This window comes from Pezoporus flaviventris, unplaced genomic scaffold (genome assembly GCF_033815535.1).
Source record: "Pezoporus flaviventris isolate CSIRO_AGI_PZ_B2104156 unplaced genomic scaffold, CSIRO_AGI_Pfla_v1 ptg000005l, whole genome shotgun sequence".
NCBI lineage: Eukaryota > Metazoa > Chordata > Aves > Psittaciformes > Psittacidae > Pezoporus > Pezoporus flaviventris.
The window spans coordinates 3,093,955-3,118,314 of NW_026892553.1; the positions used below are offsets into that span (position 1 = coordinate 3,093,955).

Below are 24,360 nucleotides of genomic sequence, written 5' to 3' on the forward strand. Positions count from 1 at the left end.
ATGCTCAGGCTTCAGAGCATGCCTAATTAATTCTTTCCAGGGTTTTAGTCCTTTAAAAAGTGTTAAAAACATGGATTCAGTGTATCATTGAATATTGCATGGTTCTGTGGAAATAAATTGCATCATTTTGATTCCTTTAGTAGTTCAGAGAGTTACTGCTCTGTGCTTATTTTGGAAGTTTTCAAGAGTCTTTTGGAAGTTAGGGTTAAAAAGGCAAAAGTTGCTAATGATGGGGAGTAGCTCAATGGCAAAGTAAAAGCCCAGAAACTGCATTGGAAAAGTCTGGGCGCATAGATCAACAGCTGCATTTAAGCTAAATCTTCCTTGCACTCACATCTCCAAAAAAGAATTCATGTTCAGCACATGGGCTTTTAAAAATTATTTTTATTTTGACCATGAAATCAGACTTGTATTTATTTTATTTCATGACTGCTTAAGGAGATTATAATGGCTTAATCCTGGAAAATACGGGCAACACTTAAGAAGCAGGTGAAGCAAATTCGAGCTTTTCTTTCTCTCCTGACATCAAGAACTGCGGGGTATTCAACCTCATAAGATGTTGAATAAGATTAAGGATCTTTCAACATCCAGGCTTATGTGCTTCTTCCAAGAGACTTGTAGACAGGAGAGATGAAAAAGGATCATGATGGAGATGAACTGGTGATTACAGTTTTAATGCAGAATTAAAGGGGCAGCTATCAATATGGGTATGGATTTAGTCTTGGAAGATAGACGCAGGGACTGTGAGAATGAAGACCTTGGGCCCACTGTAGGAGAGGATCTGGTTCGAGACCATCTTAAGAATCTGAATGTGCACAAGTCCATGGGACCTGATGAGATCCATCCGTGGGTCCTGAAGGAGCTGGCGAATGAAGTTGCTAAGCCACTGGCCATCATATTTGAGAAATAGTGGCAGTTGGGTGAAGTTCCCGAAGACTGGAAAAAGGGAAATATAACCCCCATTTTCAAGAAGGGGAAAATGGATGACTCAGGGAATTACAGAGCAGTCAGTCTCACTTCTGGGCCTGGCAATATCTTGGAGCAGATTCTCCTGGAAGGCATGCTGAGGCGCATGAAAATCAACAAGGTGCTTGGTGACAGCCAGCATGGCTTCACTAAGGGGAAATCCTGCCTGACCAATGTGGTGGCCTTCTATGATGGGGCTACAGAAATGATGGACAGGGGTAGAGCAGTTGATGGCATCTACCTGGACTTGTGTAAAGCGTTCAACACTGTCCCACACGACATCCTTGTCTCTAAATTGGTGCGACATCGATTTGATGGATGGACCACTCGGTGGATAAAGAACTGGCTGGATGGCTGCACACAAAGAGTTGTGGTCAATGGCTCAATGTCCGGCTGGAGACCAGTAACGAGTGGTGTCCCTCAGGGATCGGTGTTGGGACCGGTCTTGTTCAACATCTTCATCGCTGACATGGACAGTGGGATTGAGTGCACCCTCAGCAAGTCTGCCAATGACACCGAGCTGTGTGGTTCGGTTGATAGCTGGAGGGAAGGAATGCCATCCAGAGGGACCTCAACACGCTTGTGAGGTGGGCTGATGCCAACCTCATGGAGTTTAACCATGCCAAGTGCAAGGTCCTACACCTGGGTCGGAGCAATCCCAGGCACAGCTACAGGTTGGGCAGAGAAGAGATTCAGAGCAGCCCTGCGGAGAAGGACTTGGGGGTGTTGGTTGATGAGAAAATGAACATGAGCCGGCTTCAGTGTGCGCTGGCAGCCCAGAGAGCAACCGTATCCTGGGCTGCATCAAAAGGAGCGTGACCAGCAGGTCAAAGGAGGTGATCCTGCCCCTCTGCTCTGCCCTTGTGAGACCTCACCTGGAGCATTGTGTGCAGTTCTGGTGTCCTTAACATAAAAAGGACATGGAACTGTTGGAACAAGTCCAGAGGAGGCCATGAGGATGATCAGGGACTGGAGCACCTCCTGTATGAAGACAGGCTGAGAAAGTTGGGGCTGTTCAGCCTGGAGAAGAGAAGGCTGCATGGAGACCCCAGAGCAGCCTTCCAGTATCTGAAGGGGGCCTATAGGGATGCTGGAGAGGGACTCTTCATTAGGGACTGCAGTGACAGGACAAGGGGTAATGGGTTAAAACTGAAACAGGGGAACTTTAGATTGGATATAAGGAAGAAATTCTTTCCTGTTAGGGTGGCGAGGCACTGGAATAGGTTGCCCAGGGAGTTTGTGAATGCTCCATCCCTGGCAGCGTTCAAGGCCAGGCTGGGCAGAGCCTTGGGTGAGATGGTTTAGTGTGAGGTGTCCCTGCCCATGGCAGGGGGTTGGAACTGGATGATCTTAAGGTCCTTTCCAACCCTAATGATTCTATGAGTCCATGATATCTGTTCCACTCTGTTCCTCTGCAGACCATACCAGGGGGCTGCTCTTTGCAAAGCCTTTCAGGGATGTTGATGGCATTTCCAAGGCAAAGATGATAGAGCATGGGTAGCACTTGGTACGGTCTGGATAGCTTTGCTGTCTTTCTTAGTTTCTTGTTCTAAGGTCTGTGGAGACAACAGTAAAGGCAGACACCCATGAGAGATATTCACCCCATCTACCTAAGGAAACACTACGTGGAACATCTTTCAGAGCATGACAGATCATCAGAGTAAGCTTCAGTGCAGAAAGACACTCAGGGAAGTCTCTGAAGGAAGCACTGAAATCACATCTGTTCATAAAATTGTAAGAAATCCTCTGCTTTCAGCATGAAAATATTTTTATCTATTTACATGATTCGTAATTTTTCTGTGGACATGGACCACAACACAAAAAAATAACAATTACTTGGACTGTGTTGTTGGAGTCCTTGATCAATCAAAAGGTAAAGCATTGACTCTATGAAAAATCCGAGCTGACTAGCCGCAGCTCCTTGCTAGAGTGTGTGTGTTTTGGAGATTCATAATTTCAGTTTAAAAGCTTAAGGGAGAGAAAAAAAACACTGGGGTCAATTGGAAAAATAAATGTTACTAAAATGCCCAGGTTATGACTTTTCTTACACCTAGGTCCTAGTGCTGCCTCTGGTGGAACCGTCATCTGACAGCTCTGGACAAGAAGACCTTGAAGGCTGCTCTCTGCTGGCACCAGAAGAGGTAAGGGAGGAATAATACCATTTTCCTTGGTAATTAAATGGCATTTATGGCTGACTGTTGCACTGTCAGACTGTCTGACTGGTGATAGTCAGTTAATACACCTACATAGCTCTGGCATAGCCCTCCAGAGATCCCAATGCATACTACAGAGGTCAACTGACCAACCTATCCTACAGCATGCTGCAGACCCAAAGGGTTGTGGAGCTCAGGCTGGGTAGATACTGGGCTGTCCTTATGGCCCCACTGTGCTTTCTTTATGGCCTCTGAATAACAAACGCTGGATGTTGATTGTCAATAGTGTGGCCCCAGGTCTGCGGTCTGACCCCCAGCACTGCACATTTTCCACAGGGACAATGTGTCCACACAGAGTTCAGATGCAAAAGCAACGTCATAAAGGAGCCCAGGATAAGATAATGAAATAATATGAATGAGACGAGCATAATTTTTACAAATATCTTATTAAAAATTTTACAATAATTTCCATATCTAATAATTGCTTTCATTCCTTGATAGATTTCAAAAGGTGTTTTGCCCTCCAGAATGGAACTTTTCTGTTCTTTAATCTTGAAATGAAACATTGAAAATTGAGAAACACCTTGAAGTTTTTCCAGAGGTACTCCCTCACCCCAGCCCTTCCTCAAACATTCTTTGTTTTTTAAACTCCACATTTTCTGATTAGTTCATCAGAAAATCCCCAGCCCTTTCTAACTGCAGACGAAGGGAGGGGGCTGGAATGATTTATTGGTGGCCATTTCTTCTTTCTTTTTTTTTCTGCTTCTTCTAGTATATGTGTGTTCTGTCTAGTAACAAGGCTGTCTATTGCATTGTATAAAATCTATATGAACAAAATGCACAAAAGAAAACAAAAAAACCTAATTTAAACTTCAAAACCACATGGGTCTGAACCTTATGATTAATCAAGATGTTTTTTCTGAAGGGTAAAGGAGCTATATTTTCTGTTAGTCTTATGAAAAAAAACAAAAAAATAATCCTAAACATTCCTATTATTATAAGAACATTATCTACTTTTGTTCCCCAAGCACTAGGGAAATAGAGAATCAATGCTGATACCTGGGTTAGGTGCTGGGTGCTGGAACCTGGGTGCTCCCACCATGTGCTGCTGGAGCCTCTGCCTTGTCCCTGTGGCTGCCAGAGTCCCAGGCACAATCTCATTGTCCCTTGTGCCCAGGAATTTTTCAGATCCTAATGGTAGTGGGCATGTGCAGGGGGATGTGCCAAGGAGAAGAGGAAAGTTCATTGCATGGGGCGACGTTTTGACCTTGCAAACTCAATTCCTATTCCACAGCCTAAGAATTTGGAAGATTTTTGGCTGGGCATGTAACAGCCCATGAGGAGCCAAGGCTGGGCACCAGCAGTGCTCTGCCTCAGCCACACAGGGGGTTTTCTGCCAATGGGACAGAGAATTGCTGGGGACACCTTCCAAATGGCAAACAGTGCTAACTTGCGAGTACACATTAGCATAAATACAGCAATGCCAAATGCGGATGACTGAAAAACACACACAGAAATGGGGAAGTGTGCATTAATCCCTTTGTAAAAAACACACAAGTGCCCACTTTGCATTTTAATTTTACACAATTACAATGCAATCTGCAAAAAAAGCCTTCACTCGTGGTGTACAAACCCTTGCCTTCACTGAGCTCCTTCGAGCATTGCCAAAGATCCCTTGCTGGTTGCATTCAGTTTTGAGATGCAGATCACAAGAATAGATGACAACTGATTTTCCTTGTCACTTCAGACAGGTTTAACCAGTATTACATGTTAGTTAAATGGCAACTGATTGAAATTACACTTATTGAAGATTATTTAGGTGATAGATATATTGCACTTTGAATTTAATTAACCATTTTATGTTCAATACAGGAAGATGCCTTCTCATTGCAGTAATCATTGCCTGCAAAGCAACCAGATGACTGCAAGATGAGTACATTGTTGAAGTTCAAAACTATGGAAAAACAGTGGTTATCCTGGGCTGCCCAGGGATGTGTGGGAGAGGACTAACACATGTTGGGATGGGAGGAGTGAAGGTTTAGGGAGGTTTGGTTGTGAGCACCTGTGTGCAAGCCCATCACAATAGCAGGGATTGCTTCCAGTGGAGATGGCATCTAAAAGCAGGAGGGGAGGGTAAGTGGCCAAGAGAGACAGTGAGTGTTTATTCATGCAGAATTAGAAGGCTGAGGAGAGCTCATTTCCCAGATGGCAGTGCAAGGAGAGCAAGGAGGAGCAGTGCTGCTTACTGTTCCCCTACAGACACACAAAGGGTTTTTGGTGGGAGGCTGTATTATGTCAGAATGATTTCTCCTCTCCCTTAGCTAACTGAATAGTTTGCTTGGAAGAAAAGGGATGGTTAAGCAAGGTGAAGACATGATATATATTTTCACTTCTCTGAAAATGTCCTTTGTCCTATGGCTATCCCATAAGATGCATATCTGCTTCTCCCTTTTTGAAGGCCTCACAGTGATGTCTCTACCTGGTGAGAGCCGCGTTCAGCCCTGCTGTGGCTTGTTCTACTAACATCAGAAGGCCTGATTCCATTTTAACAACTGGCAAAGATGTAAGCCTATCCTTTGCCACAACATTCTGTCCCTGACCTGCAGCTGCCTGTTGCCTTGCTCACCCACCGTCCATCCTACCATGGCAGATTCTGCCCTCCAAGCACTCTTGCCTCTTGCAGTCCTGCTCTAGCCCAAACTTGCTGTGTGCTAGGGTTGTGTGGACTGCAGCTGAGTTTTGGCCTACATGACAGTAAGTCTGCAGCCTGTCCACCTTTCCTTCCTCCACCTATCAGTGTGGGAACTCCTCTAGGCAGAGACCTCTATCCTGGATCCCATGGGATCCCTCATGTGCTTGCGGTCAGGTTAAACAAAGAGCAGCTCTGCTATTGCGACAGTGAGGCAGAGAGGTTTAATGTATTATTTGAAGGCTATACCTGCAATATTTAAGAAAGAACAATGCAAAGGATAGAAGAAATTATTGTAACTTAAGGTCTAGTGTGCTTACAGAAGAAGAGCGAGCACATTCATCAGTCCATATGCCTCAACAGTTGGCTAGAAGTGTAGTCAAAATTTTACCCAACCCTCTCCAGTTTCCCTAACCAGTGTGCAGTTTCTCCAAGATACCCATATGTTCACAGTTATCTTGAACTATTAAATTGATTCGTAAATTTATTTGGCAACACAAAATCCCATAGGAAGTCAGCATCATCATCTATCCTGCTTTTTAGAGCAGGTCATGACTTAGGCTAAGGTTAGAAAATTGGAACTTGGATTTTCACTGTAATTTCAACTTCCTCCCCCAGCTTCCTGGCATGTTACAGGAATATATTTATTGTCCTACAGAAATTATAATTTTCCTAGTCTGGCATCCGATTCCTGGCAGTGATCTACAGCAGATGCTCCAGCAGAAGTCAAAAAATGTTAAGAATCAAATGGCAATGAAATTCCTGCTGGAATGTCCTCATCTCCATGAGACACTTCTTCCACACCAGGCTCGGGTGGTGGGAGGCGAATGGATGCTATATATTCTGCAGGAGAGTGAACAGCTTTCTACAGCTGCATAGCGAGATGCTTTAGGTATGTTGGTATCTACACCTGATTTTAAAGTTCCTTGTCTAGCTAGCTGTGGACCTGTTGATTAAAACATGTTTACATGGGTTGATTGCATCAACTCTGAGATCACCAAGATATTTAAGGTCTCACCAATGTTTTAATGCTGTTGCTTGGCTCTCTAGGGATGCTTCGTGTGAAAGCTGTGTTAGCGCTTTGCTCCGAGGAAGCACGGAGATGGAAGGAGATGGATATTCCAAACTTCTGTAGTGTGCTTGCAAGGACACAGCTAAAGGTACCTCACAGCACAGGCTGCAGAAAGTGTGGTCTTCATGACATGGTAAAGATCTTCAAGTTCAGATCTGCCCAAGCCACGCACAGCCTTTCTGCTAATCTTGTGCACAGAGTCCTGGGCAGCTCTGTATCCTAACCACTCGTGACCTACAGACACTGCCTGCCCGGCCAAGGCTGAGGTCTCTCTGCACAGCTCCTCTGAAACGAACAGCCATGTGTTTATTTGGAAGTCTTCCTGCTCTGTCTCAATAGCTATTTGTCATGTTCCTTAATGCCACAGCTGTTTGGTTACGCCAGGTCATCTGCTTTTATTAGTCCTGTTCCCACCACCCACTGAAACTCACACCAGCCAGGAGAAGATTATTATCTGTGCCTAAAAATAGCCTTTCTCTCGTCCCTCTCTTCCAGCAACCGTGGAAACTTCAGCATTTTTCTTCTTTTCTGGTTTCCAGATCTGCTGCCTACCCCATGAAGGTTGGAGTAGCCGCCCTCGCAGCCGGGATCCTCGGCAGCACCGGCATCTTGCTCTTTCTCATCGCTTTTGGGACGGATTACTGGCTTCTGGCTACGGAGACCTGTGGTGTCTTTGAGCATGGGAATAGCACTCTGCAGGGCGGGGAGGTAAACTCTGCAATCTTGTCTTACTTCAGGAGAATTGACCTATGTAAATAATTTAAAATGGTAGATTTTGGAAGTTTTACATCTGCGGTAATATTTATGCTCATTTAAAATGACCTCTTAATGTAAAATGTCAGCTTGAGCTAACTTTAAAATCCAAACCAGCTTTTCCATAGTATCTGCCGTTCTAACTGAAGTACAGTATTGTCTAGGAAACACTGAAGACAGCACCTCTGTAATCTTGCAGATACGAACATTAGGGAATGAAAGGAAAAATATAAGAGCTTTACTTGTTGACAGTACTTGCCTCTAAAGACAAAAGATATTTCCTAACATTTGCCATTAAAAGATTTCTTTCTCTGTAGTTTCTTCATTTAAAAGTAGTTCATGTTTTAAAGTGTAGAGCTTGGCAATCATTTACATCTGAAGTGATGTGACTACAGCACAGACAGAAAACAAAAGCAAACATCGGATGCAGAAAACAGCAGATGAGTTCCTGCCCATCTGACTAGAAAAGGCCTATATATTTCAAAATTAAGATTTATATAGGATTTCAGCTTGCAGGAATTCTATTTTTCTAAGGGCAATATGGTGTTTTCGTGCTAACGGCTGGTATCGCTGGTTTACAGATCCTTTCAAAAGTGTGATTTTAGCTGCACTTGCTATTGTCTAACTCCTCAATAAAATAACCACCAGATCAGTTCCTTAAGCCACCCACTCTTCAAAACTGTTTTTGCGCTGATCAATGTGTGGTTTCAATTGCAGAATGACAGGATGATCCTTGTCGTGTGCAGACTTTTTGTTACTTCAAAGTTCAATCCAATTAGCTTTGATTTTCTTCTGGTGTGGTGAGTCACACCAGGTAAGCATCATGATGCCAGCAAGGAATATTTTCTTTCGTTTCAAAATCCAATAACCAAATGTAGGACATGCTTGAGTCATGCTTCCAAATGACTTTCTCTATAGAAAAAAGAAACAACCCACAAACTTACAATAGAAAAACTGCCTGTCTTTACAGTTTAAAGCAGTGCAGTAAAGCCCCAGAGGTGATGGGGCGTCACGGACAGAGGAGTGCAGCTCAGTTTTTGTGCACTTGGGAAATGACACTGTTAATTGTTTCAGACTTCCATTCGTGCTGTTGACTTCTAAAGTGGATTGACTAGCAACACTGCACTGCACGACATGAAAAAGCATCTCAGACATTTAAGATACGCTCTTGGCCAAGTGTTAGTGTGCCTGTCACTAAGGCAGAGAGACTTCAAAAGCACCAAGCAGAAATAGGAACTGTTCTTACTCTTTCCTTTGAGCTGTTTTATTTCCATTTCAGACACTGTTTCTATTATTTCTATTCCAGTTACTGATTGTGTATACTGGGCTGTGTTTTTACCTTCTCTGCCCTTTCTTAAACTGGCAAATCCTGTCCCTTTCAGATAAGGATGGTCTTGAGTATCTGCCAAAGAGTGATTAAATGTGCTGCAGTCAGCAGCAACTGCCTGATGAAGTTTGAGGGCTGCATGGTACCATTGTCTTAATTAGTATTTTACCCTGAAAGTCAAAGGAGAACCAGTTCAGAGCTCTGGAAGTGGTCATAAGTCGATGCATAAAAGCCTTGAGGTGAGGGAAGTATCTTCTAGCACCTTGCCTTTGAGCTCTGTCTCCTTTCTCTAATTCACAGAGTCCAATTCTGTATGGAGCTTCTCCATCCTCCACAAACGTAATTTTGTAATGGTCATGTCTCCTCTAACAAGCTGCATGGGATAAAACTGATTTTGGCTACAGGTTTAATAAGTTTTTTTGGTAAAATAGTCCAACTCTGCACTAACCATCCTTTTAGAAAGACCTAAACCTTTTGCTCGCAGGTCTCATCTGAGGCTCCAAGTAGACTCAAAAAAAAAAAAGGAGAAATTGTCAACATCCCTGTCATAGTTTATGAGAAAACTAGTCTGGGCAGAGTGATTTGTGTCTCATGTAAGCTTAGCATAACTTCTACTGGGCTCAGCAGAGGGAGACAAATAAGGAAACCTTTGGGCTGGTGATTGGAAGAGGCTCTCTGGAAGTTTTAGAGATGGGCTGTCTTCTGGGATTAAGCCAGACCCGACGTGAATCCTGCGGAGCAGCAAGGGCATCAGAACTGTTGCGCTGGGTCACACCTAAAATTGTTTACCTGGCAATCAACCTGCTTCCTGCTGGTTACAACAGCAATAACATTACGTAAGGAAAGTGTTTAAGTAGAATATACCCAGAATGCTCAACTCCCTGACAAATCCACCCAGCTCTGTCAATCAGTGTTTTAAAGATATTAGAGAAAGAAGAAACAGGTTTGGGTCTGGAAGATGATTTGCTATCAGAACATTTTGTCACTATGAGATGGCAGAAAGTCAAGGACAGCAGCTGCCTCTGTGTTCCCCAATCCATCCAAAACCAGCTCAAGAAACAAATGAAAGCCTCAACAGAAATGAAAGCAGCAACTGTCTAAGCAAAACCCACACGCTTTCCACCTTTCCATCAAGATCATCCCTGTATCAGCTTGGGCTTTCATTCCTTCACAGGCTGAAACGCTGATGGAGGTCAGGAAGGAGATGCTCACTTTCCATCATGAGGGCTTCTTCTGGCGGTGCTGGTTCTTTGGCGAGGGTCACTCAGAAACCATCTGGACCTTCTGGTACAGTAAGTACGATGCCACTACACCATACCCACAGCATTCACTCACAGTTTGAATTGCAAACAAGTACAAGAAGGGCTCCCAGGGATGAGGACACGATTGTCTTTATTTAATTTTATTTTCATTCTCATCATCTCTCTAACAAAAGCAAACTTGGCTCACCCTTTTTGTGCTCTTTTTTTTTTGACTTGCATTTTGCTCTCAGAATTCACAGAAATGTAGAAACCTCTTGATGACATTTAACCTATCACTACAAAGTTTTAGGGAGTGGTGGCTTCCAACAGCAAAGACAACTCTTCCCCCTCGCCCCTACTTCTTCATGTTTGTGTTCAGCCAAGGTCTGATAAGTTTGAGCCCATGCTTTCCCTGGCCACAGGGTGGCTGTGTTTTCAGCCATCGGGGTGCTAAGTGTTCACACCTACTGCTGTTTTCAGCATGGGGAAGGCTGGATGCACATGCCTGTGGTCCCCCTGGGTGCTCAGGACCTCTAGAAGTGGGCAGTGGTGGACCATGGATATGTGTAACCACCTGTGTTTGTGCTCTTAAGCACACAAGATCTTTATTGTAAGATCTTGCCCGTTTTGCTTTTGAAGGTCATTGAAATGACACGTGTGAATAAACAGAAATGGATGCAAAACAGGTTGGTTTTGTTGTTGTTTTTTTTCCTGAAAGCACATTCACTCTTCAAACAAAATTGAAGGAGAAGGTGAAACCTGTTCTGAGACACCAGTTGGCGCTGACTGGTGGCTCACGTGCACTGAAGTGTGGGGTCTTGGCCCAGTGAACCAGGTGCTCCCACCAGAACAAGCAAAGGAGTGAGACCAACCCACAGCATGCCTGGCACCAGCCTTGCTGGTGGCTGAGCCAGCAACTGACTCACAGTGGGTAATTAGAGGACAGCCTTTCCCTGGGATGCCACAACCTTAGAGCAATATTTGGCATTGCAAAAAGAGATGTTAAATAAGTTCTGCAAAGGTTTACACTGCAAAACCCTTGACCATGTGCTCGCTGGTGCTTTGGTTTGGTCAAAGATGTTTATGTGCGTGTGAAGCAGCGTGACCTCCTTGTAGGGCATTTGGCTGCAAATAATGCAGATTCAATGCAGTATACAATAAATGTACTCTTCAGTGACTGAAATTCCAGATGACTTTGCTGTCCCCCAGTCCCTGACCTGTGTTTCCTGTAAAATCATGCAGGACCAGTTACTGCCACTGTTCAACTGAATAATGTGAGGATTTTCACACAGAAATCTTTCTATAAGAAAGCAAAAGCCTGAGAGAGGGAGTTTGTGATCTAATTATGTTAGATGGAAACACACAATATAATATAATGTTACCTGAAAGTAAAATGGCTCTTTCTGATAACTGGGGAATTTGTAGTACTTCTTTAGGTATTTATGATAATAGGATTGATCATGACAAATTAATTTGCTGCTCTCACAGATATAATAATTAATTCAATAGGTATTCCATAGTCAATTTAGCATGAACTAATGTCCACCTATTATAAAGTGTTCCTTTGAGCTGGGGAACATATTTAAATAAGTGGCCAACCATTAATTAATTCATTTAACATTCATTCTATTACCCTTAATCATGATAAACCTCAGTGGTATTAATATTGATGGGGCACTTCCATTCTAATTGTGCTTTCTCTTCTCACAAACTGGATGTCTTGTAAGGCATCTTGTTCTGGTACCCAAATACCTTTGCCCTTTCCAGACGGTCTGACGCATTTGCTGAAGGAAAACAGCAGTGGGAATATTTACACTGATTTCAGTTGCTCCATCTTTCATGATTTACGTCCACCTCAGGTTATGAAGATGGCAAGATGTACGGGTAGCAGCCCCAGATCCTGTTATATCTCTCCTCTCTCATAATTCTTATTTTTCTTTTTTCTTTCTAACCAGGATTTACTACCCTTTACTCCCCAGCCTTCCGATTTCAGTGAGGGTTTTGTAGGTGTTTACAGCACAGTGCATTGCCATCTGAATACTGTAACTGTGATTTTGCAGAAAAATAAAAGCAAACAGGGATTTCTTATTTATTTATTTTTGTTGTTAATGTTCATTTTCAGCCAGCCAAGCACACCCCAAGTTCTGTACCCATGGCTACCTCTTCCCCATGCCCATTGCTCTCGGACCTTTCCCTCATCCTTCCTATGACACAACTGCAGGTAAGTTTCTTTCCCCCTCCCCAGCAGCTCCCTGCCCAAGAGATCGGGTAGAGATTCATGGTGTGTTTCAGCACTATAATTCTCCCATTGTAAACGCATGTGGCCAAGCATGACCAACAGTTTTGTAAAGCTCCTTTACAACATGGCCTTGCAGTTGAGTGACCCAAGCTGTGAGCTCATTGAGATGTTCTCCAATGTCTTCTCTCCTCCAAAGCCAGCCATAAGCAGTACACCCTCCCGCTGTGTGCTCAGCACCTCCTATGAGCAGCTGAGGATGCTAAATCCTCTCTCCCACCTTCTCACTTCCTGGGAAGAGCTGGAGGCAAAGGGCTTCAGCCCCTGAGGCCAAATCCAGACCCTGTGGGCAAGCAAGAGAATTTCTCATGGGCTGCAGGCTTGTGGCAGCTCAATGCTGACTCGTTTCCAGCGTCTGGCTTCCTGGGAGAGCTCCGATGTTGATTTACTGCATGACAAAATAAACAAACACTGGAAAATCAGTTAAAGACCAAATGGTTAGAAGATCCACGTAAAGTGACTGGCTTATTTTTAATACACCGAATACGACACAGTTGGAGAGCTCTCCTTTCAACTGGTTCCCTTTTTATTTATGTTTCTCTGTATTTTCAGAGTTCTTTAATGAATCAGCTGCTGTTAGGAATTTTAATTTGCTAAATTGGTGGCAGCAGCTCGAATTAATTCAATGATCTTTTTTGAAATGAATTGATTTCTTTAAATAGTGTGCATCACTCTGCCTTGCCTCCGGGGATCCAGGGCAGGCATACTGCACAAACAAACATCTTGACCTTTTCCTTAGCCTTTAGCAGTACCCTTTTTATTTTTATGTTGTTTTTTTTTTTTCATGAGAATTTAATTTTTTTTTTTAAAAAACCCATTTGTCAGGAGGAGGATGTGAGGGAGAGCAGCTAGTTTATTTTGCTGTGCTGTGCAGCGTTCCTGCCTCGGGGAACATGCCGTAGTGTAAAATGGATACGAGGGACCTGTCGACAGTTGGAAGGAGGAGCCCATTGCAGGCTGTGTGCAGCAAATATGCGGGTTAAGCAGTGGGATTTTTTCTGCTTGGGAGAGACAGGCATGATGTCTGGTTTCTGAATGATCTTGCTGATAAACACACTATTTTTTCCATACTAAATAAAGGGCCCTGGAGGCATCTGTCCCTGCCTGTCAGCCCTTGCTGTGAAACCCTCTTCAGCTGCCTCTCAGAAATGCCAGTTGGGACAGGTCCCAGGAAGGTGCTGGGTGGAGGGATTATTCTGCACTGGGGTTGCATCCTGGGGTGCTATAGGGCTCTGCCTGGAGTTTTCAGGGAGACAAGTATATCTCAGCACCCACATTTAGGGCAGTGGGAGCATTGGGCTCCTCTCCTGCACCAACCTTGCTGCAAAGCATTTGGACACCTGCAGAAAGCAGAAGCTTCTGTTGTTAGCATTCATTTTATTTCAAACCAGTCCATCCTCATATGCAAATGATGACAAAACAGGAGGCTGCCCAGGCGGAGGGGTCCTCCAGCTATTACCTGCTCCAGAGATAATTCTGCCTTATCTGCATCCTCTTAGGCTCCCTGAGAGAAATGGGTGACGGGAGGTTAAACATGAAAATGAATTCTGTGGTTTTGGAGAGTTCAAGATACTTATCTCTCCCTAAGTGGCCCTCCTGACAAAATGGTTTCAAATGAGTAAAACGCATCTTCTCTGTATCATTTTTCTTTCAAGTGTGACTCTTTTCAGCATTACCCACTTGCTCGTGCTCGGCTTAAGTCTCTCTAACTAGCGCTTCTGAAAAACAACAGAGTGAGATGGAGTGGTTCAGAGGGATCAGATAAACCAGGGGAATGGGGAGCAGGGTTTCAGAGACTCTCTGCCTAAAGACCACTACCTTTGGCCAAGGTTTATGGCAGTGACTGGAAGAGACTTGGCTACTGGGAGACTGAAATTAGTGGGCAACCTCCTGTCCTGTAGCACGCGATGGACACTTTGAGCTTGCTCGGCTCTGGCTGGCATGGTGACATGAGTCTACAGCAGCCCTCCCCAGTTCAGTGGATGAAGAGGCAACTGTTCTTTTACTCTGTTGTCTTACTTGGAGTCAAGCAAGGCCATTAACAGGGGAAATCATGAGCTCCTGTTTTCCCTGCAGTCCTGCTTACAAGAACTGTATTTTAAACCAGGAACCTGGCACCTTCTGTAAGTGTTAATTAAAATGGAACAAAGATGTGGTCTGATTCCATCTCTCCAAATTTTCCTATTTTCTTTCCTTTCTTGCCAAGCTTTTCCATCCCCCACAGACACAACTAAGCACAGTGTTCTTTCCTCTCACCCCCTTTTGTGGTGTACTTCACTGGCAAACCCTTCTAACCCTTTGAACTCATTCCAATCCCATTATGTAGAGCATGACATTCAACCTGAACTTGCACAGGCTCCAGGCACATTGCACCCGTGCAGCAGCCAGGAGTTAGCAGAGCAGGAGCTCCAGCTCTGCCTAACGTGAGCAGCATTACAGAGTTAAGCATGGACTGAAGCAAACTGCTTTTCCTCTCCCTTCCCCTGACTTTGTTCTTTTTCACTGTGCAGTGTACAGAGGTTTCTGGACGGCGTTCATCGTGCTGGCTGTCGCCACTGGGCTGGTGGGAGGACTGCTGCTGGTGTGTGGCGTGCCCTTCGTCAGCCCTCGGTCCTACAAAATCGGAGGTGGATTCCTTCTCTTCTCGGGTAAGCTGCCAAGCTGCGGTAATGGGATACAGCCAGGGCAGGAATGTGGCCTTGCTCTGCTTTGTGCTCACAGGGGAAAGGGAGGCAGCTGGGGATGAGGCGCTGCTGAGAGAGAGGGGGGCTCTGATGGGAACTGCACTGACTCAGAGTAAATGATTTCCTTCTTCCCACACTGGAATTAAACCTCTGTGCTCAGTCAAGCTTTAGCAAGACAGTCTGTAGTCCTAGAGAGATTGAGGTTTTTTTCCTTTCCTATGCAACACAGAGGAGCAGATCCTTTTATTTTAGTAAAGTCCATTGCTGTGTCAACCCAATGGGCAGCAATCAACCACACTGTGTTCCCCTAAGTCACTCTGCATTTAGGCCTCTCCTGTCTCTGCTGTTAACATCTGGTAGAGCTGGAAACTCACTGAGTGATGAAAGATCTACCTGGAGATTCAAAATGGGAGGGCTGGCTTAATAAAATGTGGAAAGATAAAGCCATGGCACAGCAGGAAAATTAATTAAAATTAGGCATTTATTCATTATTCCCACTGCCGTTACAAATGCTTCCACTGAATTATCACTTGGGCTTTTTCCTTGTCTATATTTGAGAAGGAATACCTGACTTAACTAGTGGAAACACTTGATTATAACAGTGTTATATTTTTATAACAGTGATGAACTCAGAAAAAATCTTTTTTGGGACTCAAGCAGCTAAAGGCTGGAGCTCAGCTGAGCCATACCGAGGAAAGAACATCATTCTGAAGTCAGGTCTTTCTCTGACAAAACATTGCTTAATGACAAATCCTCTGCCACGTTCTGCTTCCTCATACATGTCATGAATCAAACACGAGCCAGTGCCTTTGCTCCCAGTTCGGGCTTTGAGCGTGCCCAAGGTTTTTGGGGCTGAAAGCTTTCATGAAAATATTTAGCCAGAAAGGTCCCAACACTGACCCTGGAGGAACTCCACCTAAGCTCCTTCCAATCTCACTATGTCCTGCTATTATTATTACCTTTTACTTTTCCACCCCCCTATTTAGTTACCATTTTATAGCTCCTTTCCTAATTTCTTCTCCTTTAGGTGTCCTAATCATTAACCACGTGATGCTAGCTGAGCTGCTTGTTAAAATGAAGCTAGATGACATCTATCTGTCTAAATAATATGGAAGGCACTAAATCAATTTGGCTCTATCTGCCTCTACTAATTCACTTCTCACTTTGTCCAATTTTCCATCTGCCTCCAGGTCTTCAGTCTTGCAGTGAGGGCAGCAAGCTTATGGGTATCTGCTTATCTCTTTCTTGTACAGCTTAAGAAATGCTTGGTTGGGCTTAATTTTTCTAAGGGAAAATTCCACATGGTTTTACACACATGGATTTTGTTTGGGAATGCAGGACATCTTCCTATCAGATCCCCATCAGGTACCAATGCCTTGTAGTGAGTAGCGTTAGCCACTTGACACATGTGTGTGCTGAAGTGATTTCTTCTTGTGAGACTAGGGCTGAATGCTTGGATCCTCTCAGATGTGACACTCTACCTACCTCATTTAAAGCCCCACCTCCTCAAAACACTCAGCTTTAGACCCAAATGGAAAAACTGAGATCAGTCACCTTCTGATCTGGCCAGATAAGTAAAATATCCCACAGAAAAGGATGCTGAATAATATCAAATCGCTGTATTCCTTTTTTCTTTTTCTTTTTTTCTTTTTTTTTTTTAATTTTTTATTATTTTTGCACTTTATTTGACTACCTCTTGATTAAAAGGCTGGGGCATAGAATGTGACACTTTTTAGAAGAGCTGATTATGCATCACATAAACCTCTTGGCGTTAGACAAAGATGCTGCTGCTTAAATTGAAGTTTGTATTAATGCAGTTTCAATCTGAACAGCAATCATTGTTATTAACTGTCATTAGGAGGAGCAAGTTCAGCTGGAAGAGACTTCCTGCTATATTTTCAATCTAAGTGATAGCTAGGAGAATGCAATATTATTTCAGCGAAGTTTGCTTAGAGTTTCACCTGATCCTTTTATTTTGCAGGGATGGGGTGATAGGTAGGGGGATATCCTGAACCTAGACCTCTGGATCCTGCTTGGCACTGGCTTCCTGACTGATTTGGGATGCAACTCTCCATGCTTATTTTATTACTATCCCTTCTAAAAACATTTTGCATAATTGCACTAACCACTAGGAACAATAGCTTTAACACAGCTTCACCGTCCTTTCCTTCAGATAGCGGGATGTGGAAAGATGGTGCAGGAGAAAGCGCGTCTTGTCTTCTAATCATGGCCTGTGGGTCAGTGTTAATTAACCTTCCTTGCAGAAATGAGCTCTCCTCGAGGAAGTGTGAAAATGCTGAAAACCTGTAGAGTGGGAACGTGGTCTGGCAGTCGGATGGCGAGTTGGGGAGCCACAGCTGCAAGATGCCCCAGCCTCTCAGGGCATCCTTTCTATGCAACTTTATCCTGTCCATAAACTCCCTCTGTCCTTGTTGGTACTAGCCCATGCTGAGGTCATGAAATCACAGCCATCGTTAATCGTTGCAAAATGCTCCAACATTTGCCACCAAAATTCTGTATGAAGATATTATTAGTACAATTGCATTCCCAAGTGTATTTATAGATATGCAGCCTGACATGATCTTGAGGAGTGTGCCCCTCCTTTGCTGAGGGGAATTCAGTGCCTAAGGGTGAACGTTGTTATCGCTCAATTAGTTTCCTTTAGGAATCCTTTCCAGGATGGCTTTTGTTAACTGGACTTTCAATAGGACAAGGCTGACTGCCTGCCAGCTACCTTAACAAATGTAGTGCTTGGTGGGTGGTGTTCCTGAGAGCCCTTTCAAAGGACCAAAACCATCCCCTGTGATTTCCTCTGCTGGGCAACTCGGGAAATAGAGCCAGAGCCCATCTCACCTTTGCATCTGCACATCGACAGCTCCAGCTGAGGAGTTATCCTTGCCAGCCTGCTCCCAAAAGTACTTGAATTGCATGAGCAAATAGCCAGTGTGCTGCTTTCCTTCTAACATTTGCCATCTCAAACTTAGCTTCAGTGCTGCAAGGGGGAGGCACACACTGCCTGGTGACTAATCGTCCCCTTGTATCAATAGTCAGATGACAATATGATTAATTATCACTACAATGTCACTGAGAGGGACAGGTGAAAGCTGCACTGCAGCTTCTGGAAACTGAACTGCTGAGACAACTTGGCTTGTGTTCCTTGTTCTCCTGCGCTCATGCTCCTTGGTTTTCATTTCCATTGGGCATTTTAGAGACCAAGCTTAGAACTGAGCAGAGGCTTCATCCAGACCTAGGGCAACTACTGAGCTTGCTGTGCTGCCCTAATACATTAGGACCAGCTGCATAGCTGTAGGGTTAAGTGACAAAATGACCTGAGCTCTACCTGGTGGCTTGCTCAGGGGTGAGGAGGCTGCTTGGGAGAGCATGTGTGTATGGTGAATTTTCAAAGCAAACAATAAGGATGCATGTCCCAGGTAATGTCCAGCAACCGAAAGAGGAGCTCATTATCAGCTAGCCTTCCACTGGAAAGCACAGATGATGAGCCAGGTACAGTCTAAACATCTTCCAGCTGCTGTTTCTCCAGCACTTGTATGGCATGCATGGGTGTCCTCGCACTGTCCTGCAGCCACAGGATTGCTGTGGCCATGGGCTGTTTTCAGCAGGTAAAGGCAGCACAGCCCCTCTCCTGCGCTTTCACAGCAGTGTCATGGTCCTGTGAGGGGAGCACAGTGTGTACTCAGACCAACCTGTTCTTCAGCATGACCCAACTGCACTAAAAGAAAGGCAGATTTACCAGTCCCGTGGGTTAAAATGCTGAATTTTGCACTCAGATTCCTCTTCCCAAATCAAGCACCTCTATTTTGGCAATCTCAGGCTTCCCATGTGCAGTAAAGGCTGACAGTTATGGAGGGCAGCTGAAGGTCACCCCTCCATTTCCTCGTTATTAACATCCTGAAGAGGGAACTAGTGAGAAAGGCGAATGAGTCAAAGTTCATTATTCTTGTAATTAGCAGATTACACAAAAGTTCAGTAGCTTCCCCAGAACAAGAGTTAAAGATTGAGTTCACTCACCTGTCCCTACAATTAGCAGCTATAAAGGTGTCACAAGGATATAAAGTGAGAGAAAGAAAAAGCCTGACTCCAATTTACTCACAACAAAGTTGCAGCCCTCCTAGGAGGGGGAGATGGAGCACAGGGGTTCTTTGTCTTGCAGTTAGGAGTGTACGAAGGAGAAAGATTTAATACCTTGCTTCATTTTTCTTGCAATTAGCCCCTCCCCAGAAGATGCTGTTGACCTCATCAGCACCGAGACAGTTTTGCAGTTAATTTTTCTGCATACCATCCTAATGAAGAGAGGCAAAGAGGGAAAGGGAGACAAAGAGAGAGATCACTTGGCTAATTTTCCAGTGGTAGAAACCACAAGGATGCTAGAAGGAGTGTGGGGAGGGTCTGGTTAGATGCGGTCTTCACTTACGCTTACCCCAAATCTCTGTCTCAGGTATCTGTGCCAATGGCAGGCTCATTTCTTCGGTATAAATCTAGATATATTTTTTTTTCTCAGTTTTTCATTTTAATGCCCTAGCCAGGAAGAAATTCGTCTCTGCACATAAAAAGCCATTTGGGGCTGGCAGGAAACAAAAATGTCTTTCCACTAAAAGCCCCCGAAAGAAGATGGTAAAGTGAGATGCATTCAAAAGATGAAAAACCCAAATTAATATCTCATTTTACATAAAAAATTCCAAAAACTTGCTCTGGTAATATGGGAGTGAAACATCCTGATATTCTCATTATGAAGAGCCTACTAATGTCTGGAAGCATGACAGATTTTAGGCAGTTTCATTAATAATTGTGATTGTTCCTACTAAGCTTTTTATTTTGACAAACAATTTTTCAGTGAGATGCCCTTTCTGCACTTCCACCATCCTTCTTTGGCTGCACCTGCCCTTTTGATTTCCTTTTCTTGCTGAGGGGATGGTGTAAATCCCAGGGACTCCTCACCACTGAGCTGTAATTATTCCGGGAAAGAAGGCTGCTTACTTTACATTTTCTTGTCATTTTCCCAGAGTGTGAAAACGTTCTTAATTTAGATGCCATGGCTGTGCCATCACCTCCAGTACCTGTTTAATAATAAATCCTTCCATACTTGAGACCTGCAGCTTCTCCTGGGGAGAAGGGAGGGACCGTTTCCCCATCCTTAGCTCCTAGTGAGCGTGGAGATGGTGACACCAGCTCATGGGGTTTCCTCTCACCCTCCTCACTAAGAACTGGTAGGTCTTAATCTGATTGTTCTTTCATAAATGAGGTTTAAGCCATCCTGGGACAATTCAATGCAAAATCTGTGGTTATTTAAAGACAGGTAGGAGAATTCAGAAGTATCCTACGGTATCTACATCCTCTGTCCCATGGGGCTACGGTTTTATTTGTGTCTCTTACGGTAGGTATTATAAGTTAATGAAATAGAAATTGATCTTTAAAAGAGCACTTTTCAAGGTTCAGTTGCTATCTAATTAATTTAATTTTAAATTACATCAGTAATAAAGGCTTAATTGCCTTCTTATCAATATATTGTCTTTCGTAAAGGCCACGTGACTATTTAAACACACAATCGTTTTCTTATAGTAGAATAGTTGGTATTTTAAACGTACAACTATCATATTAAGTGCAAAATATTTATTTGTGCGTTTAATTTCAAGTGGTTTCGAAATCTCAATGAACATGCAAATGTTAGAACAGCTGTTATTTAACTCCTAGGCTGCCTCTCCAGCAAATACGAGGACTTTTCCATGTAAGGGAGAAGGGCTTGAAATATCAGCATGTGGTGATGTAAAGTATATTCATATGGTGACACCAATTTTTGATTCTTAGGGTTCATTTTGCAGTTTTAGGGTATAGGAGGCAGTTTAACAGACATGACAGCTTCGAATGGGTAGCTTCAACTTTTATATGGCATGCAGGAAGGACTTCGAACCCTGTATACCTTCCCATAAGTCTCATTTTTGGCTACAAGTTGCAAAAAGGAGCTTTGTAGTAGCAGATGTCTTTATATCCATTATAAGCAAAAACACAGCCAAACACTGACGTGTTTTCTCTGACTGAGGTTTCAGTAACCACTATCCCTGAGCTGATATATCAGTGTCAAGCTTTACCCATTTCCTTTGCTTAGCACAGGAGCTGGATTTTTGTAGTGTATAAGCTGCTGGGAAGAATAATTAAATATAGTACAAGCTACCTTTGATTTAAAAATTGCAAGGGAAGAAACTAAATCCAGCAGAAAGCCACAGCACAGAACTGCGTGCTAACTATTCAACTAAATTAATTTTGAACTGTTCACTGCTACTATAAGCATATTATAATCTGTGATGTATTTCTTTCATATATGTGTGTGTGTATGTGTGTATATCTGTATGTTATATGGCACCACTTAAAAATGGCAATCTTCTAGCTGTGAAGTAGCAAGATCAGATATTACTGAAGTGCCTTCAGAACTGTCATCACACTGTCACTATTTAGTTTTAATATATGTTGACTTTAAAATGCTCTCTATATATTATTTATTATGACACAGTAAATAATATTAAGGCCACTCTAATTTTTGTTATCTGCTTCATTCGGGGGAGCTAGACCTGCAGCCTCTGATCACCATCACTTTGAATTATGGGGAAAGGAGGTTCCCATTAAGGCACTGAAGCCCCTAAACCTGCCATGGGCTGCTCCGGGTCCAGGAGGTGCCTGTTCACCACATGCTCTTCAGATGTGGCGGAGCTCTTCCTGCAAATGCTGACCTTTGATGGGTATGCATCTGGAAATGTGAGATCACAAGGTCTCACCAGAGATCTGCTATTTGGGTTACAGGCATCCTACAGGCTTGGGAGGCTCTGAGGGGAGCAGACCCTCTCTAAGCAAGATGCTGACCTTGCACTCGCTGCTCAGGCTTCAGTGTGGCCTCAGCCTTTCTCTTGTCTGACTTGAGGGGAGAGCAAAAGTGTTCTCACCAATGAAAAGATTTTTTCGCCTCCTGTTATAAGCTGATTATTACTCTTTATTATTCTGTTGTTTAGCAGCCCATCTGAGGTTAATATCTTACAGCTATATGCCTTTTCTACTCTATTATGTGTTATTTCTCTGCAAATTAAGATCATCAGTACTCCTTGTCATATGTTCTAATACTTGGTTGCAAAGCTCAGTTTAAGGAAAGGTGGGACAAGATATAAAGGGGAGCTACCACAAGCTGCAGCAGCAGCAGCTGCTCACTCTCTGTGCAGCCTGCGTTTGTGCCGGTAGCAGGTCTGGTTTAGGATAAGTCTTGCCACCAGCAGGATTGATCCACATGTCTTTGCATTTCTGGTTGAAATCGGATCTGACACTAGTTTGAAGGGTAGGTACAAAAAAGGAGAAAGTGAGTCTCAGTGCCTCCTTCTCACTTGTCTCAGACAAAAGTATAAGGGCAAAACAACCCACTTATAAGACAGGAATGCAGAACTAGCCTCACATGGATCCCAACTGTGCAAATCAGCCACGTTCAGGATGATTTCTATGTGATCATATTCAGCTGTAACAGCCCTCAGTAGCACTGGTGGTTAAAGCAAGAGGTGTCGGTGCGCTGGCAGCTGTGCACAAGCTGGTCGTGGTGGTGTGGGTCTCTCCCATGGCGAGTGGGCTTGCCTTTCACAGGAACCTGTATAGCAGTATTATGGATAATAATTCTGCTACGCTAAGCTTCAATGCAGAGAACCTGCAGGAACAAATGGAAATCCGTTGCTGTCTTTTCTCAATTTTATTTCTATGTTCTATGTACAGAGAATAGCTCATCTTTGTCTCTCTTTCCAGGAGGCTTATTTCTCCTGCTCATATTTCTCTTTGTGATATGGAAGGAGTTCGCTGCTGATTTTCAGAAGTACATCCTTCTGGAGAGAAGTGAGAAGTGCATGGATGATGTACCAGTGCACGTGTATTACGGGTGGTCGTTCATGTTTGCTGCGGCGGGCATCCCTCTGGTTTTACTTTCCGGACTTGTCTTCTACTTGGTTGGCAGAGACATTATGAAGTCACTGGATTAAGACAAATTTGGAGAAGGTCTTTCTTTGAGAACATTGGTGATGTTCCTTGTAATGAAACACACACAAGTTTTGAGATTGTTTCTGTAGCTATAATTGTCAGCATAGATGCATGACTACACTCACTCTTGCATGGAGGCAGGGATGAAGCACTGAGCACCCAGTCACTGTCAGTCCAAAACCAGACCCAGCTGAACATCCAGCTTCATTCAGCATTTTCACACTTTGGAGAAATTTAGGTATGTGTACGGGTTTTGCATCAGTTGAAGTCCAAGGAAAAGCCTTTGCTGTTAAAAGCGGATTCCCCCGGCTGTCAGCAGAGCCCTACATCCACATTCAGCAGAGCTGGAGCTTTATGGTGTTCCCAGCATCCATGTTTCTTGTAAGAGGTAATCGAATCTGGCTGCGATGGTGTACACTATAATGTCTACTTCTGAAAAGCAATTAAGGATGATTTTTTTTTTTAAGCTGGCTCTAATTGATGTCAAAGGACAACCACTTTAACGGGATGTTGGGAAACATGAGAAAATGTTTTCATTAAAAGCCCTGATTCCAAAGATACAAATGTACCTGGACCTAACCGAACTTTCAACAAGTGAATAAACCAATTTCTATGGCATGAAACGTAACATGAATAAATTTGTATTTCTTTACAGCACCACATTACTCTGCATTTAATCTTTTCCCTGGATGCAGTGTTGTGGGGATTCTCAACCCCAAAAAGGAAAGGTGATCAGAGTTGGGGGAAAGGGAGAGGAACAATAATGTTGTTGTGGGGTAGACCCTGTCAGCCATCTCAGCATGGGACCTCGTTGTATTCTACAGACATAGCACAAAAGTCAGCTCCAAAAAGACAAATTCTATACCATTTAGGTATTTTTAAGTTCTTGCAGGTTCTTGGGTGTCTGACAGATTGCAGTGGTCCTGTGAAGAGTAATGCATGATAATCCAAGCTATCGAGCTACACCAAGCTATCGAGGTACAGGAGGTGAGGTAATTTATTTCGTGTATGCAGAAGTTTGTGAAGACACTTGAGAAATGATAAAGATTTGATCTTGTCATGTTTTTCGGGCTGGATCTTGATGCTTTGAAGCAGTTTGTTGGGCCCTTGTTTGCTGAAATCATTTGCATAAGTTTTAAATCACACTTCCTAAAAATGCGTGCTAT

The 24,360-nt window shown here is 43.6% G+C and overlaps 2 protein-coding genes across 2 annotated transcripts in view; one reads left to right on the top strand and one right to left on the bottom strand.

The window, feature by feature from the left end:
- HMGN5 (high mobility group nucleosome binding domain 5) overlaps positions 1-24,360 on the bottom strand; it is a 234,151-nt gene that overhangs the window by 103,800 nt on the left and 105,991 nt on the right. The gene's annotated exons all lie outside the window — the stretch shown is intronic.
- On the top strand, positions 7,344-23,822 carry LOC133265311 (transmembrane protein 182-like). Its single transcript, XM_061445687.1, has 5 exons — positions 7,344-7,588; positions 10,135-10,252; positions 12,324-12,422; positions 15,008-15,145; positions 22,967-23,822. The coding sequence occupies exons 1-5, from the start codon at positions 7,436-7,438 to the stop codon at positions 23,194-23,196; spliced, it is 738 nt and encodes a 245-aa protein (XP_061301671.1). The 5' UTR covers positions 7,344-7,435; the 3' UTR covers positions 23,197-23,822.

Bases quoted from the DNA above. Each gene is read 5' to 3' on its own strand.
- LOC133265311 (XM_061445687.1), top strand. From the start codon at position 7,436: ATGAAGGTTGGAGTAGCCGCCCTCGCAGCCGGGATCCTCGGCAGCACC. The intron at 7,589-10,134 runs GTAAACTCTGCA...ATTCCTTCACAG, and splicing joins GCACTCTGCAGGGCGGGGAG to GCTGAAACGCTGATGGAGGT. The intron at 12,423-15,007 runs GTAAGTTTCTTT...TTCACTGTGCAG, and splicing joins TTCCTATGACACAACTGCAG to TGTACAGAGGTTTCTGGACG.